Consider the following 13068-nt stretch of genomic DNA (forward strand, 5'->3'; position numbering starts at 1 on the left):
GGGTGCATTCCAGGATCAGGATCAGGATAATGGACGTCTCGGTAGGCGGCACAGCGCAGGCTGCACAGCCACCCTGCCAATTGCCTAAAGCGGTAGCGGTCTCATCTTTTGCCTGATGGACCAGATGACACTCTCCGCCTGTCTACCTGCATACACAACGGTGCAAAGCGCGAGAGAGTCGGGTAAGAAAAGGGACGAAGAGGCTGGATGCCTAGAAACCCTAGAAAAGAAGGTAATGTTGCGTGGGAAAAATGCAGCATCAGACGAGTCGGCGTCGGTACTTCGACCTTGGCCGTCCTGTTGCGGGGGTGCAGTGCAGTGCAGTCTGGGTGACGATGACGGTGACGATGATGGACCGGCGGGCGCATCAACTGTCTGAGAACCGTCCGAGTCTTGGGAGGTTCATCTTGATGAGATGACTTTTTGGGATGACCGAGGCTGGTCTCATGTAAGTGCGGGTGGCGTGTGCAAAACGGCAAGGCGGACAGCTCTCAGCTCGCTCGAAAGATTGACATAGCAGCTTAGGCATAGTCGCTGGGCTTCGGTTCCGGTTTGGCATGTTATCGCCTTCGTCAGTCGTCTGAAGTCGTGAAGTTGGGTGGGTGGCCGTCTTTTTGCTAAATACAGACTCACACGATTCAACCCCAGACAAGCGTTTGCGGAGGATAGAGTCATTTGGAATGGGTGTCTGGTCAGGACTGCTGGCGTTGCCGGCGAACGCCAGCACCTACACGTGGGAACGACGTGAATAAGAAGGGAAGACCCAACCTATTCTGAAGTAGAGGACTCGTCAGCTCCCACGTGACCTTCGTGATGCACTGAGGCCATGGCGAGCTGAGCATCACGGCGATGACGGTCAGAGGAATCAGATAGACGGCCGCCACGTGAAGTTGATAGACACGCCAAGACGGGATCCGTTGGGGCATTCCCTTCTTCTCGGGTCAGCCAGCACAGCCTGAAAGATGGGCCTTTTCACTGCAAAAAAGAGGAGATGCCACACGGCAGCGAACTACCCTGAGCACCGCACGGCACGTCTCTCCTCTTCTCTCAGTCTCTCCGTCTCTCTCTCACATATGGGGGGGATGCACCCGGGGGAACCTGTGGCAAAGAGTGGAAAGAGTGGGAAGAGTGGACGCTGTGGATGACCCTCGACTTCATGCTCTCCTGCGTCTTGGGTGCTGTCTGATTTTCTGGCTCGCCGATCATCGCTGATGTGCTCCCGCCTCCTGATTCTCCATGATTTCCCAAACAGGATCGCAGCACATCCGTTCATCCCCTCCTCGCTAAGAAACTTGGCTTTTTTGTCATTCCCAAGCGCCCCAGTGATCCCCAGAATGTTGCTCGAGGATTTGTGGGATCATATGCCAGGAAGAGAGAAGGGGGAAGTTGCTGGCGGCGCTCGCCTCGGGCGCCGAGGAAAATCTCGACGAGGGACATCGAACCCAAGCATTTGGAAACCGAGCCTCTCTTTTCGGAGGCTGAGACTCGACAAGACCACAAATGAGGCCAGAAGCATCGCCATCGCCGGGGGCTGTTTTCTTGGCTCTTCCATTCTTAGCCTTTTTCTGTGATTCTCTTATTCAGACCGCACCCATTCTCAGCCTCTTGCGAGTCTTGGCCGTGTTGCGCGACCATCTCGACCCCCAACCTTGGTTCATTTCTTCGAGACAGCAGCCCTTGGCATTTCGATGCACGAGTTGAAACACCGTGCTTTCTTCGTTCTCTCTCTCTGTCTGTCTCTTTCACAACCTGCCAGGTTTCGCCAGGCTCGACCGGTTTCTGTCCAGGTCAGGCCCAGTGACAGGGGGGAAGGGGAAAGGGAGGGGCCCACCATTTTGCAGCGTCGCCTTTTGTTCTAGCCCTCGGCATTTAATGTAGGAAAAGGGGAATAGGGAACGGACGGGATGGGACGGAATGGCGCAGCAACCGCGGCATTGCAAACAAGCATCTCGCTAGGACTTTGACGGTTGGATGCCCGAATTTTTCTTGATTGCACCAGGCGAGCGGACAATGTTGCAGCAGAAAGGAGATGACTTGCTACGTTGATCAAGGAAGAAGGACCCCAGCAGGGGACGTCAAAGCCAAGCTTCACCGTATCGGCGCATCGTACAGTAGTGCGGCTCCGAAGACAAGCTCGTGGGGGAGCGTCTTACTTGACACACGCTATCCTACCGCGAACGGCCATCGAAGCCGGTTTACCCAGCTACCCAGTCTGTCTCTATCTCTCAATGTGTCTGTGTTGCATTCGCAGACGGTAGACGGTAGACCAGCAGGCCGCGGAATCCAGAATGTTCGCCAAAAGAGCAAAGAGCATGCCGCTTTCTTTCGCTTCTGCAACCATCTAGGGGCTTGATCTCCGTCGCGAGAGATCCCCCTGCTTGTCAAGAAACAGCCCAGGGTGCACCGTTGTAATTGTGAAATTTAGACTTTTTCGCTTCGTCCATGCCCTTCCTTCAGACATCATCCATGGCCCAATAACCCACTCTGGCGAGAAGCGGATTGATCATTGGATCATTGGATGAAGAGAGAAGAGAGTGTGTGTGAGTGAGATTGGCGGTTGCAAGAGACAGAAATGGCGTTCGCGACAGCAGCCAAGCGCTCGTGTTGGGCGTGTTTCATCCCAGGTTTGACAACCTGTCCTCCGATCAAACCGCCCAACCCCCAAACCCTTCCCTTCCCAGCAAAGTCCCATATCGCGCCCACCCCCGGTGGCTTGTCCCAGCACCCAAGCAATCGCATCATGGTATCGAGTCCCTACTATAGACAGGGCTGGAAGGGTTGCCGACCAACCAATTTGGGCCAGGGTGCATGGTTCTAAGTGCTTGTCGCCGCACCTGGGCAGCCACCGAACACCACTACGGTCTCTACCGTTTCCACCTCCATGTTGTACTGGACCACTCGAACCCCCCCGTTTGCTGCTAACCGTGCCAGAAAGAGTACATCCTCCGCAAATACACAGAGAAAGAGAATGAAGAGAGAGAGGAACCCGCTACGGCGGGGCCGTTCTGAATCACCAGCCGTCTGATCAACCGTCGCCCTTCCATGGCGGCTCTCTCACCGTGAACCCGGCACCATCAACCGCAGACGCACGGTAGCGATGCCCATCATCAATCGGCTACTTTGTCCAGCTTTTGCTCGTTGCGTCGTATTTTTGGGATATTGCCTCGTCTCCGCTTTCCCCGGCTCACGTCTCCTCCGGGGTGCTGGCGCGACATGGCGCCGTCGTGATGTTTGGCACACGCACATCCCATTCGCTCGCCAACGTCCTTTCCCTCAAACGTCCCTCTCCTCCCCCTCCGTCTCTACTTGCTCTGGGCCTTCCATCTCGTTGTCCAGACTCCCCTGACTCCACCACCCCATGGCCCCCCAGCAGACAGGCAGGCGGGAAGGAAGGGGAGTGACATGGAGGAGGAGGAGAACGGAGGAGGAAGAGGAGCATAGGCCAGGCCCATCATCTCTCTTGCACTGCCCTCCCGATGGAGCAGGATCACAAGTCTGTGACATGGCTTGACATGGTGACATTGGGCCTAGATAGTGTTCACCTCATTTGTTTGACAAGACGTCTCAATTCCTTGGCACTGTGACCTCATGGTTGTAGCCAGGGCTCGCCGTCTATTCCGGAGGGGGATCCAGGCACCAGATCCGACTGGGAGATTCGCAGGCAAGCTTATACTCTATATCTATCCCCATCCCGATCCGTTTTCCTTCCTGCCTCTTCTTCTCGGCACTCTTCAGTCCATCAACAACTTTACAATTCTGGTTCAGGTCCTTCTCTTTGGCTGGTCCAGCTTTTTCCTTCATCTCATTTCATTCTCTTTGGTTCTGTGAACCATCTTTTTTCTTGTAGATTTACCAACAAACCGTTTCCTTCTCCCTCCCTCCGCCTTTTTCACACCACACACACACACACACACAATCCTTCAAAATGAAGAGCTCTTTCATCCTCTCCATCGCGGCCATCGCCGCCCAGGTCATCGCCCTCCCCACCCAGACCGAGGAGCGTTCCGTGACCCTGCCCGTCCGCGACGTGGAGTTCGCCGCCAACATCGACGTCCGCCCCAAGCTTCGCCGCGGCCAGAGAGCCGCAGTCACCGACATCGAGGAGCGTGACGTCGCCGAGGACGACGAGACTGGTAAGCATATTGACATTTGTGGTCTTCGAAATCATACGGACAGACCCGACTAACACCTGATATCAGAGGACGACCTCCCCGCCGCTCTCTTCGCCAGGAAGAAGGACAACGCCGCCGCTGCTGGAGGAGCCACCGGAGCCGCTGCAGGCAACGCGACCGCCGGCGCCGGAGGCAAGAAGAAGGGCAAGAAGGCCAAGGCCGCGAAGGCCCAGGGCGCCAACGCCAAGGCCACCGGAAAGAAGGGCAAGAACGCCGCCGCTGGAGGTGCCGCGAACAACGGAACCGCCACCGCCGGTGGTAAGAAGAAGGGCAAGAACGCCGCCGCTGCTGGAGCCGATGGAGCCGCCGGAGCCAAGGCCAAGGCCAAGGGCAAGAACAACGCCGCCGCCGGAGGTGCTGCCGCCAACAACGGAACCGCCAACGCTGGAGGCAAGAAGAAGGGCAAGAACGCCAACGCCGCCGATGGAGCCACTGGAAAGAAGAACGCTGCCGGTGGCAACAACATCCTCAGCAGCCTTCTCGGTGATGTAAGTGACTCTTACGACAAGAAATATCTCAACTTGATGACGGATGCTAACTCTCTTGCTGCAGCTCACTGGTAACAACAACGCCGCTGCTGGTGGAGCTGGCCAGAACGACCCCCTCGCTCTCCTCAACGGCCTTCTCGGACGTGACGAGCACTCTGCTGACGTCGAGGAGCGCCAAGTCGAGGACGACGGCGCCGAGCTCGAGGACCGCCACGTCGAGGCCCGTCAAGCGGCTGACGACGCTGAGGACGAGGAGTAAACGGGAGCACATTATGCTTCCCGGGGGGCCTCTTAGGTGCCAAAGTCCAAGGACGGGGATGCGGCCGAGCCGGAGACATCTGAGCTTCGGCTGCCGACGGCCAGAGGAAAAGGCAGCTACGCTGGTAGAGCTGTTGCCCAAAAGCGTTGTTCATGTGTGTGTGTTCTAGGAAAACCGAAACACTTTTTTTTTTTTTCTTTTGTGGTGCGCGCAAATAGCCTAGCTAATTCTCAGAATGTGAGATGGACAGCGGCTGTTTTTCTCCTGTCGTTGCCGAGAACAGAGGAATTGTCATGGGTTTGAGACGGTGATTTTTTCTTTGGATAAGGCTTCTGCGGGGGATATCACTCATGGACGGGATTCTACTTCGAAAAGGCGTCATGTTCATCTCTGGGTTACAACTTTGTAAATGGATGGATTGGTGGCCTTGGAGGGGGGGAGTTTTAGGAAATTGAGTGAGGCGTGCACTGCAGTTTCAAGGGCCGGACCGTCTTGTTTTAGTGATGATAGATATGATACCAGAAAAACGGAAATCAGACAATAAGTTTTTCATACAACAGATGAGTTGCATTGTGTGAGCGCGTGCTGTTGGTGTTTGGCTTCTATTTCGGGGCTTGTGACGGAGATGGAGTCTGAGTACTGTGTCAAAGTCCATGAGGAAGGTCATGAGTGAGTGACTCGTTGAGTGAGTGAGTGCGTGAGTGAGAGCAGCAAGACAGGGGCAGCCATTAAGAATAAGGGACCAGGATGCAGCTCCGGGGTCGGCTTGCAGTCATCCAGCACGTGAGGCCAGTGATTGGCAGGCGATAAGGCACAGATTAGCGCCATAACTCAATCAATTGCACCCCTGCGAAAGCTGGTCTTTGCTCCGGCCATCTCCTGCCATCTCCTCCGCACCTCCACCGCGACAGCAACATCTTCCCACCACTCCCGGCCAACAAGAGCAACTCACCACGCGTCCACTCAACCTTGGGTTCCTAGCCAGGGAATTGGCCCGGCGTGTCGTCGAACTGGCGACTCATTGCCTGTCTTCTCATAGGCCGGGCCCAGCAGCTCCTCGGATCTCACATGGAGTCGACGGGCAGCAGTTGTATATTGCCCTGCCACCCTCAAAAGCAAATGCTTCTCTTCGCCTTGGACGTTATTTCCTTTCCCCCACACCCTTCTTCTTAGACTTAATATTTCCCCACTGGAGCTAGACACCAGCTAGGCGACTCTCCCGCGCTCGCAGCGACCCTTCACCTTCCCGATCGAGCAACGCCCTTGCTCCTGAACGGCTGAGAGAATGCCGCGAAAACGTGCCAGGCACCGCCAGCTCTAAGAGGCCAATTGATACGCCCCCTGCCATGATAGACAATGCCTGTGATGCTCCCATCCAGTCAGAGTGTCTCTCGAGACCTGCAATATCGGAGCTGGCCGTTGAGTCGTCATCGATAATCCACAGAGCACCAAAGAATGGCATCCGCCAAGACGCCAGACTCACATGCAAAGGAGGCAGCTTCCGCGATGCAAGGGCGGGTGCGCCGTAGGACCCAGCGATGCACGACTCCATTCGCGCCTTCGATACGACCTCGTCCAGGGGGGACACGAGGGGCAGATGCGGCAGAATGCCAAGAAGTTGAGCTCGATCGTTGTACATAAGGATCGGGACCCCGACGGGCAACCGCTGCGATGATCTTTTCTCTCTGCTTGGGACGCCGATCCAGAGGAAGAGCCTTGTGACCGCCTTCTCACACGCCTCTGCGCGCCTTCAATTGGGACTCTTTTGACTCGTTACGCGCCGCGCCTCGTGCCTTTCAAGATGAAGATTCCTTCCCTCTTCCTCTCCGCCGCTGGCGCCGTCTCGGCCCTCACCATTGCCGAGATCAACGGCAACAAGTTCCTGTCCCCGTACAAGGACCAGACCGTGACCAACGTCACCGGTCTGGTGCTTGCCAAGGGTCCCAGCGGTATCTGGATCCGTTCCACCGAGCCCGACGACGACGATGCCACTTCCGAGGCCGTCTACGTCTACGGCAGCTCCGTCGGAACCAACCTCACGGTTGGTGATGTTATTACTCTGGACGGCAAGGTGGCGGAGTACAGGTATGGAGCTTGCTTGTGCGCCCGTCCTCTCAAACATTCTCAGCTCACAACCCTGACAGGTCTACTACCAACTACATCTACTTGACCGAGATCAGCTCTCCCAAGAACGTCGTCGTCGTGTCCAAGGGCAACGAGGTCACCCCGCTCGTCATCGGCGTTGACACCCTCAACCCTCCCACCGAGCAGTACACCAGCCTCGACGGCGGCGACATCTACGGCGTGCCTAACGCCGTTGCTAATGTCTCCACCGAGAACCCTGTTCTGGACCCCAAGTCCTATGGCTTTGACTTCTGGGAGAGCTTGAGCGGCGAGCTCGTCACCGTCAAGAACCCCGTCGCGGTCACCCGCCCTAACCAGTATGGCGACACCTGGGTTGTTGGCGACTGGCCTGCGACCGGCCGCAACGAGCACGGCGGCATCACCATGACTGCCAAGGACTCCAATCCCGAGGCCATCGTCATCGGCTCCCCTCTCGACGGCACCAGTAACCCCGAGTCCAAGATGGGCGACCAGCTCACCGAGATCACCGGTGTCGTCACCTACGCCTTCGGCTTCTACCGCATCCTCCCCCTGACCGCCATCACCTTCGTCAGCGAGGCTGCCAACAACGCCCCGGCCACGACCCTCACCAGCAGCGGCGACTGCAGAGGCATCACCATCGGCGCCTACAACGTCGAGAACCTCGCCCCTACCTCCGCCCACCTCCCCTCCATCGCCGCCCACATCGCCGACTACATGAAGACCCCCGACCTGATCTTCGTTCAAGAGATCCAGGACAACACTGGCCCGACGAACGATGGCGTTGTCTCCTCCAACGTCACCCTCTCCACCCTGACTGCCGCCATCGAGAGCCACACCAACGGCACTGTCTACGACTTCGTCACCATCGACCCCGTCGACGGCCAGGACGGCGGCCAGCCCGGCGGCAACATCCGCGTCGCCTACCTCTACAGGCCCGAAGTCGTCGAGCTGTGGAAGCCCAACCCCGGCGGCAGCACCGACGCCAATGAGGTCCTTGCCGGCCCCACGCTGAAGTACAACCCCGGCCGCATTGAGCCCGCCAGCAGCGCGTGGAGCGCGAGCCGCAAGCCCCTCGCCGCCGAGTGGCGCGCCATCAACGGCCCCCAGAACAAGACCTTCTTCACCGTCAACGTCCACTGGGCGTCCAAGGGCGGATCCTCCTCTCTGCACGGCGACCCCCGTCCCCCTAACAACGGCGGCGTCGACGAGCGCATCGAGCAGGCCGAGGTCACCGGCGTATGTCTCCCCCATCACCCCTCACTTAAAGACAAGACTAACAAAAAACCCAGGCCTTCATCGCCCAGATCCTCGCCGAGGACCCCAACGCCCGCATCATCTCCAGCGGCGACTTCAACGAGTTCACCTTCGTCGAGCCCCTGACCACCTTCGCCTCCAAGTCCGGCCTGCTCGACCTCGACGAGGTCGTCGGCATCCCCGTCAACGAGCGTTACACCTACGTCTACGACATGAACGCCCAGCAGCTCGACCACATGTTCGTCAGCCCCGCGCTCTCCAAGGCGAACCAGACGCACTACGAGCACATCCACGTCAACTCGTGGGAGCTGTACGACAACCTCGTCAGTGACCACGACCCCTCTGTGGCGCAGTTCAACGTTTGTGGGTGCTAGACTGGGAAATGCATTAAGGGGCGATGAAAAGTATATGAGGATAATGTAGTAATGTTTGAATATATGCGCTATATCATTTTATACCATGTTGTACATACTTTTGACCTGTCAATGATGGACTGTGAATGAATATGTGAAAGAGACGGCCTAATTTTTCCTGTGATTATTTACCTGTCTACTTTCCTGTTGTCGTTGTCGTCATCGTCGTCATCGTCGTCCTCGTGATCCTCGTGATCCTCGTGATCCTCGTGATCCTCGTGATCCTCGTGATCCTCGTGATCCTCATCGTCCTCGTCGTCCTCGTCGTCGTTGCTAATTTTGAACACGCCCGGCGATCACCTTCACGGCAAGAATTTTCAGGGCCGCAAAGTCACCCTCGGCCACCAGCTCCTCAAGAACGCCGAGATTACCGCCCAAACAGTGGTCGCGCTAGATAATATTATTAATTGCTTCCTCCATGAGGTCCAAGCCGAGTTGATGGAGGCAGTAAGAGAAGGCATACCTCTCTTTTTGATGGCCTTTTGCCATGGAGACGACAGACTGCTTATTTCATGAACTATTGTCGTGGTAACCACCATCGCCGTCGTCCCTACTATTATCAATACGTCCATGCCCGGATAGCAAGACTGTTCGCAAGAGCACAATTTGGCCACATCGTCAAGTTTCTGCCAAACGAGGCTTGGCAGTTACATCACCTATCAAGTATCTGACTGTTCATTGTATTCTCGGACTTTTGGTATAACTTCACATGGCAAGAGGTGTTATCGTGTCCAAGTATGCTCACTCACCTCGATTGAATCATACAAACCAAGATCGGGGGCACCGAGTGAAGCGCCATCTGGAACATAGAAAATGGCCACGACGAGATAGATGTACAATAAAATCCCTGTAAGTTTGCAAACGTGGTACCTCGATAGAAGACTGTCTGTATTCAGTGCCTGCTTAGTTTTGTAGAAAATATTCTTTCATATTAGATGACGAAGCGATTCAGGAAGAGGTGGTTACAAGCAAGCAGGGTTCGTATTATACGCTGGAACAATTACCACAAAGCCCATCAACCGATGTATATGTCCTCCCACTTCGCCTTAGCTACAAATGGAGGGAATGCCCAAAATTCATCTGGCGTGTTTTCATCGAAGGTGTAACCCGTGAACATACTTTCGAGTGGAAGGAGGTGTTGCTCGGTCCCACGCACAACATCAAGCAGAAGATCCCACGCCTTTTCAACCCCGTTTCTAGAGTTGCCCCACAGGGCACCCAAGTCCTCTCTCAAGGTTTCTGTCTTCATTGCGCAGCCAGTGTGTTGTTTGGACTTCTCGGGACTCTTGTGTAATCCTAACATCGACCAAATACGTGAGAAATCCTCTGCCCATGTACCCGAGCCGTCAGATTTAAGTTGATGACCCTGGAAGGGATTAGAGTGTAGCTGTAGTTGCTCGTGCAAAAGCCGCGACAACTGGGCGTGCCCTTCAATTTCAGAATCAATCCTTGCCAAATGTTGCCATTCCTTAAAGTCTCGCAGGAGACTTCGATATCCCCTCGTCAGCGTGCCCAGGTCGTATCCCAGAAGTGTCTTGAGTAGATGATGTACGCCGAACCCTGCAGGTATCTCACCAGCGCGGATCGCTGGCATATGAACATTGAACAACGGGTGGAGCATTTCCCGAAAAATCTCCCATGGCAGTTCTGCCCAGTCGAACAAGTGTTTGCTAGATAGGTAGCTGCGCGCCCAGTCCCAACTGGCGTACGTGAGATACCTGCTGTAAATCGAGCTGACAGGTACCATGGATATTTGGAATGGTATTATGGGACTCGCAAGGGATCCGATCCATGTTTCCTTCGGAGCCGGTGTCCCTATCGATTGTCCCAAATCATTGTAGAGATCTACAAGTATGTGCACGATAATGGTAGGCCGCCTAGGAAGATGAACACCGGATGGGCTATTGTCAACATTCGTGTCTCCAAAATGTCTCTGATTTACTTCCATTTCTTTCGGCGTAGCTTCCGGCAACTCAGATGAACATGTAGCAGTGAAAGCCAAGTAAGATTCCTTGATCTTCTTACAGGCTTTCCTAACAGAAGCCCAAAACTCGGCGTCAAACCAACGTGCGGGATCTCTGTTGGCTAGAACCGTATTCCAAGCTGACACCATTAGGATCGCTTTCTTGTTGAGATGCATGGCCAAGCAACTAGAGAAGTTGGGTTTTGGTGGAGCGCAAATGCCCACGTACGTATACCTGGTCGAACTTGGCTGCGGCCGAAGCACCAACAGGTGGTTAGGGAGTCCCGCGACAACAAAGAGTTTATCGCCTTTTTGCGCCCATCTCGTAGCTGCAAGCTGAATCTCTCTTTCTTCTGCAGGAACGAATGGCGCAAAATGAACACCGGTGATTAGCCCGGGGGGACTTGTCGCCGCCCACAGCTGGCACTCGTCCAAGGAGTATGGCGAGAAGCCTTTCATTACGAGCCACCCATCCCGGTGAAATCTAACATAACCGTTGATGTTAGGTATTCGTATTTTATCCGCGTGATCGCAGTATAGACTTTCGTCTTCTTCTGTTTTTTCAGAGGTCCAGTCGATATATACTTTGGGGTTCTCGGGTACTACCACCGGTAGCCGAAGCGGTGCTGCCCAATCAATGTTCCAAGACGGTATGGCCTGGCCAGAGACTGAACCGCACATGGCGAAAGAATGCCACAGTGATCCGGCGTTTTCCTTGAAAACAAAGGCTGTGAGGCCCAAAAATATCTGACTTTGGTTCAGAGAGTAGTCGGGAATTAGCCCTCGACCCTGTGTCCCAGTCAACATGCCCAGCAAGGCGAATACCTTGTCCCTGGGGTCCGTCGCCTGGCAGCTCGCTGTTTTGATCATGAGGTCACAAAGCTCCTCAACACCCCTGAGTCTCGGTTGAATAGCGATTTGAACCCAAGGATGGGAGTTTACCAACAGCTCGTATGCATCATGTGCAGATTCTGACTGAAAGTCGGTAGCGCCCTTGTCAGGAGGTCTGATGAAGTCTTCCCACCTAGCCCCCCTTGATCCGTAAAGGACCCAAGCGCAACGGGCAGAGGCAACTTCTTGTATCACCCACATCCTAGTGAAGTAGGACAATTTGATCAAATCTTCTCCCAGTTCAAGAGTGTTTCCTTTCACGCTGTACTTCCACGGAACAGACGTCTGTGGCTCAGGATCTTTCGGGTCTTCACCGAGATAGATCAGGACCCTCTTGGCCATTGCATAAATGTTTCGCATGATGCCGACCTGATGAGATCTCTCGCTGTTGTTGTCTTGGTTGATACAGACAGCATCTAGCCAGAGGTCTCTGCTGTGCTGAACGTAACGAAGCCGTCGAAGGGCATTGGCACAGTTATTCGTGATGGCGAGAATGCCGTACCGTTTCCCAACGTATAATGTCCTTGGCCTAGATGCGTCTCCATTTTCGCCAGCCCAGGTGTATGAGACCGCCTCGTATTCCGGTTTGAACTGCAAATCAACGGTGCGTAGCTCGCAACGAAGCGGATCATGGTAGGAGCCAGGAAGCAGGGTAAGCAAGCGGATTCTGCGCGCAGACAGAGGCTCGTATAGGGACATGTGCGTCTCTTTAGGCATACCGTCGTTGATGCGCAGCAGTTTCGTCTCCACGCTCGCTTCCTTCCCAACGTTGTCGTCAGGGATAGGGGCCGTCTCCGTCAAGCCGCCTGTTGCGGGCATCTCCTCCACATACGGGAGGGAAGAGGGCCAACAGAGGCTGAACTCGGCTCGTGATGATGTCTCGAGAGGGTTGCCGGCGGTATTTTCCAACATGTCGTTTTCATCGATCATTCCAATTTCTCCACAGTTGAAGCACGTTGGAGCTCCTAGATCGTCTAGGAATTGAACATCCGGTCGACGGCACGTTGAAGCGTGCCAATTGATCATGTTGGTGTCGTCAGGCCTCAGACTGTACCCTTCTATTCTTTCAGCGTCAAAAGTTGATCAACGGGAAGAAGAAGAGCTGGTGTAGATAGAAGTAGAAGATTGATGGCGGAGATTCGTGTCAGACGAGACTGCACATGCTCCGACGTGGCTGTGCCTCCTTGCCAGGCTACCACAGCCAAAAGATCCAATTATCATCACTAACCCCGCTGCATTGCTCATTGGTAGATGGTTCCACCTGGCAAGCAAGCAAACAATGCCATCACAAAAAAAAAGTAAGGGCTCATGTGACTAGCATATTTTGCCTGCGTACTCGCTTTTATTGAAAAGTTGCCGAACTAGGAGCTACGATGGTATGTCTGCCGTCCCACCCGCAGGTTTATGGATTCCGCATGGCGGGACGACAAATTGGCACATCAGAGATCAAATTCTCATTTCGTCGCCTCAATCGACTTAGGAGCGCCGAGGATATCAAGCCTAAGAAAAACTCCATCCCTTC

General features: G+C 54.9%; 4 protein-coding genes across 4 annotated transcripts; 2 read left to right on the plus strand and 2 right to left on the minus strand.

The window, feature by feature from the left end:
* Positions 1-1554: 1554 nt before the first annotated feature.
* Positions 1555-1834, minus strand: CGGC5_v002365 (uncharacterized protein; the record flags this gene model as incomplete). The annotated part of the gene is made up of 2 exons (XM_066150951.1): positions 1555-1779; positions 1832-1834. 2 exons carry the CDS (start codon positions 1832-1834, stop codon positions 1555-1557), a joined length of 228 nt encoding a protein of 75 aa, XP_066009614.1.
* Positions 1835-3925: 2091 nt separating this feature from the next.
* Positions 3926-4919, plus strand: CGGC5_v002366 (uncharacterized protein; the record flags this gene model as incomplete). The annotated part of the gene is made up of 3 exons (XM_032035368.1): positions 3926-4133; positions 4200-4660; positions 4725-4919. The coding sequence occupies 3 exons, from the start codon at positions 3926-3928 to the stop codon at positions 4917-4919; spliced, it is 864 nt and encodes a 287-aa protein (XP_031885696.1).
* Positions 4920-6720: 1801 nt separating this feature from the next.
* On the plus strand, positions 6721-8653 carry CGGC5_v002367 (uncharacterized protein; the record flags this gene model as incomplete). The annotated part of the gene is made up of 3 exons (XM_032035369.1): positions 6721-7004; positions 7064-8261; positions 8315-8653. The coding sequence occupies 3 exons, from the start codon at positions 6721-6723 to the stop codon at positions 8651-8653; spliced, it is 1821 nt and encodes a 606-aa protein (XP_031885665.1).
* Positions 8654-11431: 2778 nt separating this feature from the next.
* Positions 11432-12458, minus strand: CGGC5_v002368 (Heterokaryon incompatibility protein 6, OR allele; the record flags this gene model as incomplete). The annotated part of the gene is made up of 2 exons (XM_032035370.1): positions 11432-11444; positions 11746-12458. The coding sequence occupies 2 exons, from the start codon at positions 12456-12458 to the stop codon at positions 11432-11434; spliced, it is 726 nt and encodes a 241-aa protein (XP_031885667.1).
* Between the last annotated feature and the right edge of the window lie 610 nt (positions 12459-13068).

The sequence above is a fragment of the Colletotrichum fructicola genome (genome assembly GCF_000319635.2).
Source record: "Colletotrichum fructicola Nara gc5 chromosome Unknown KSG_Nara_v1_contig01, whole genome shotgun sequence".
Lineage (NCBI taxonomy): Eukaryota > Fungi > Ascomycota > Sordariomycetes > Glomerellales > Glomerellaceae > Colletotrichum > Colletotrichum fructicola.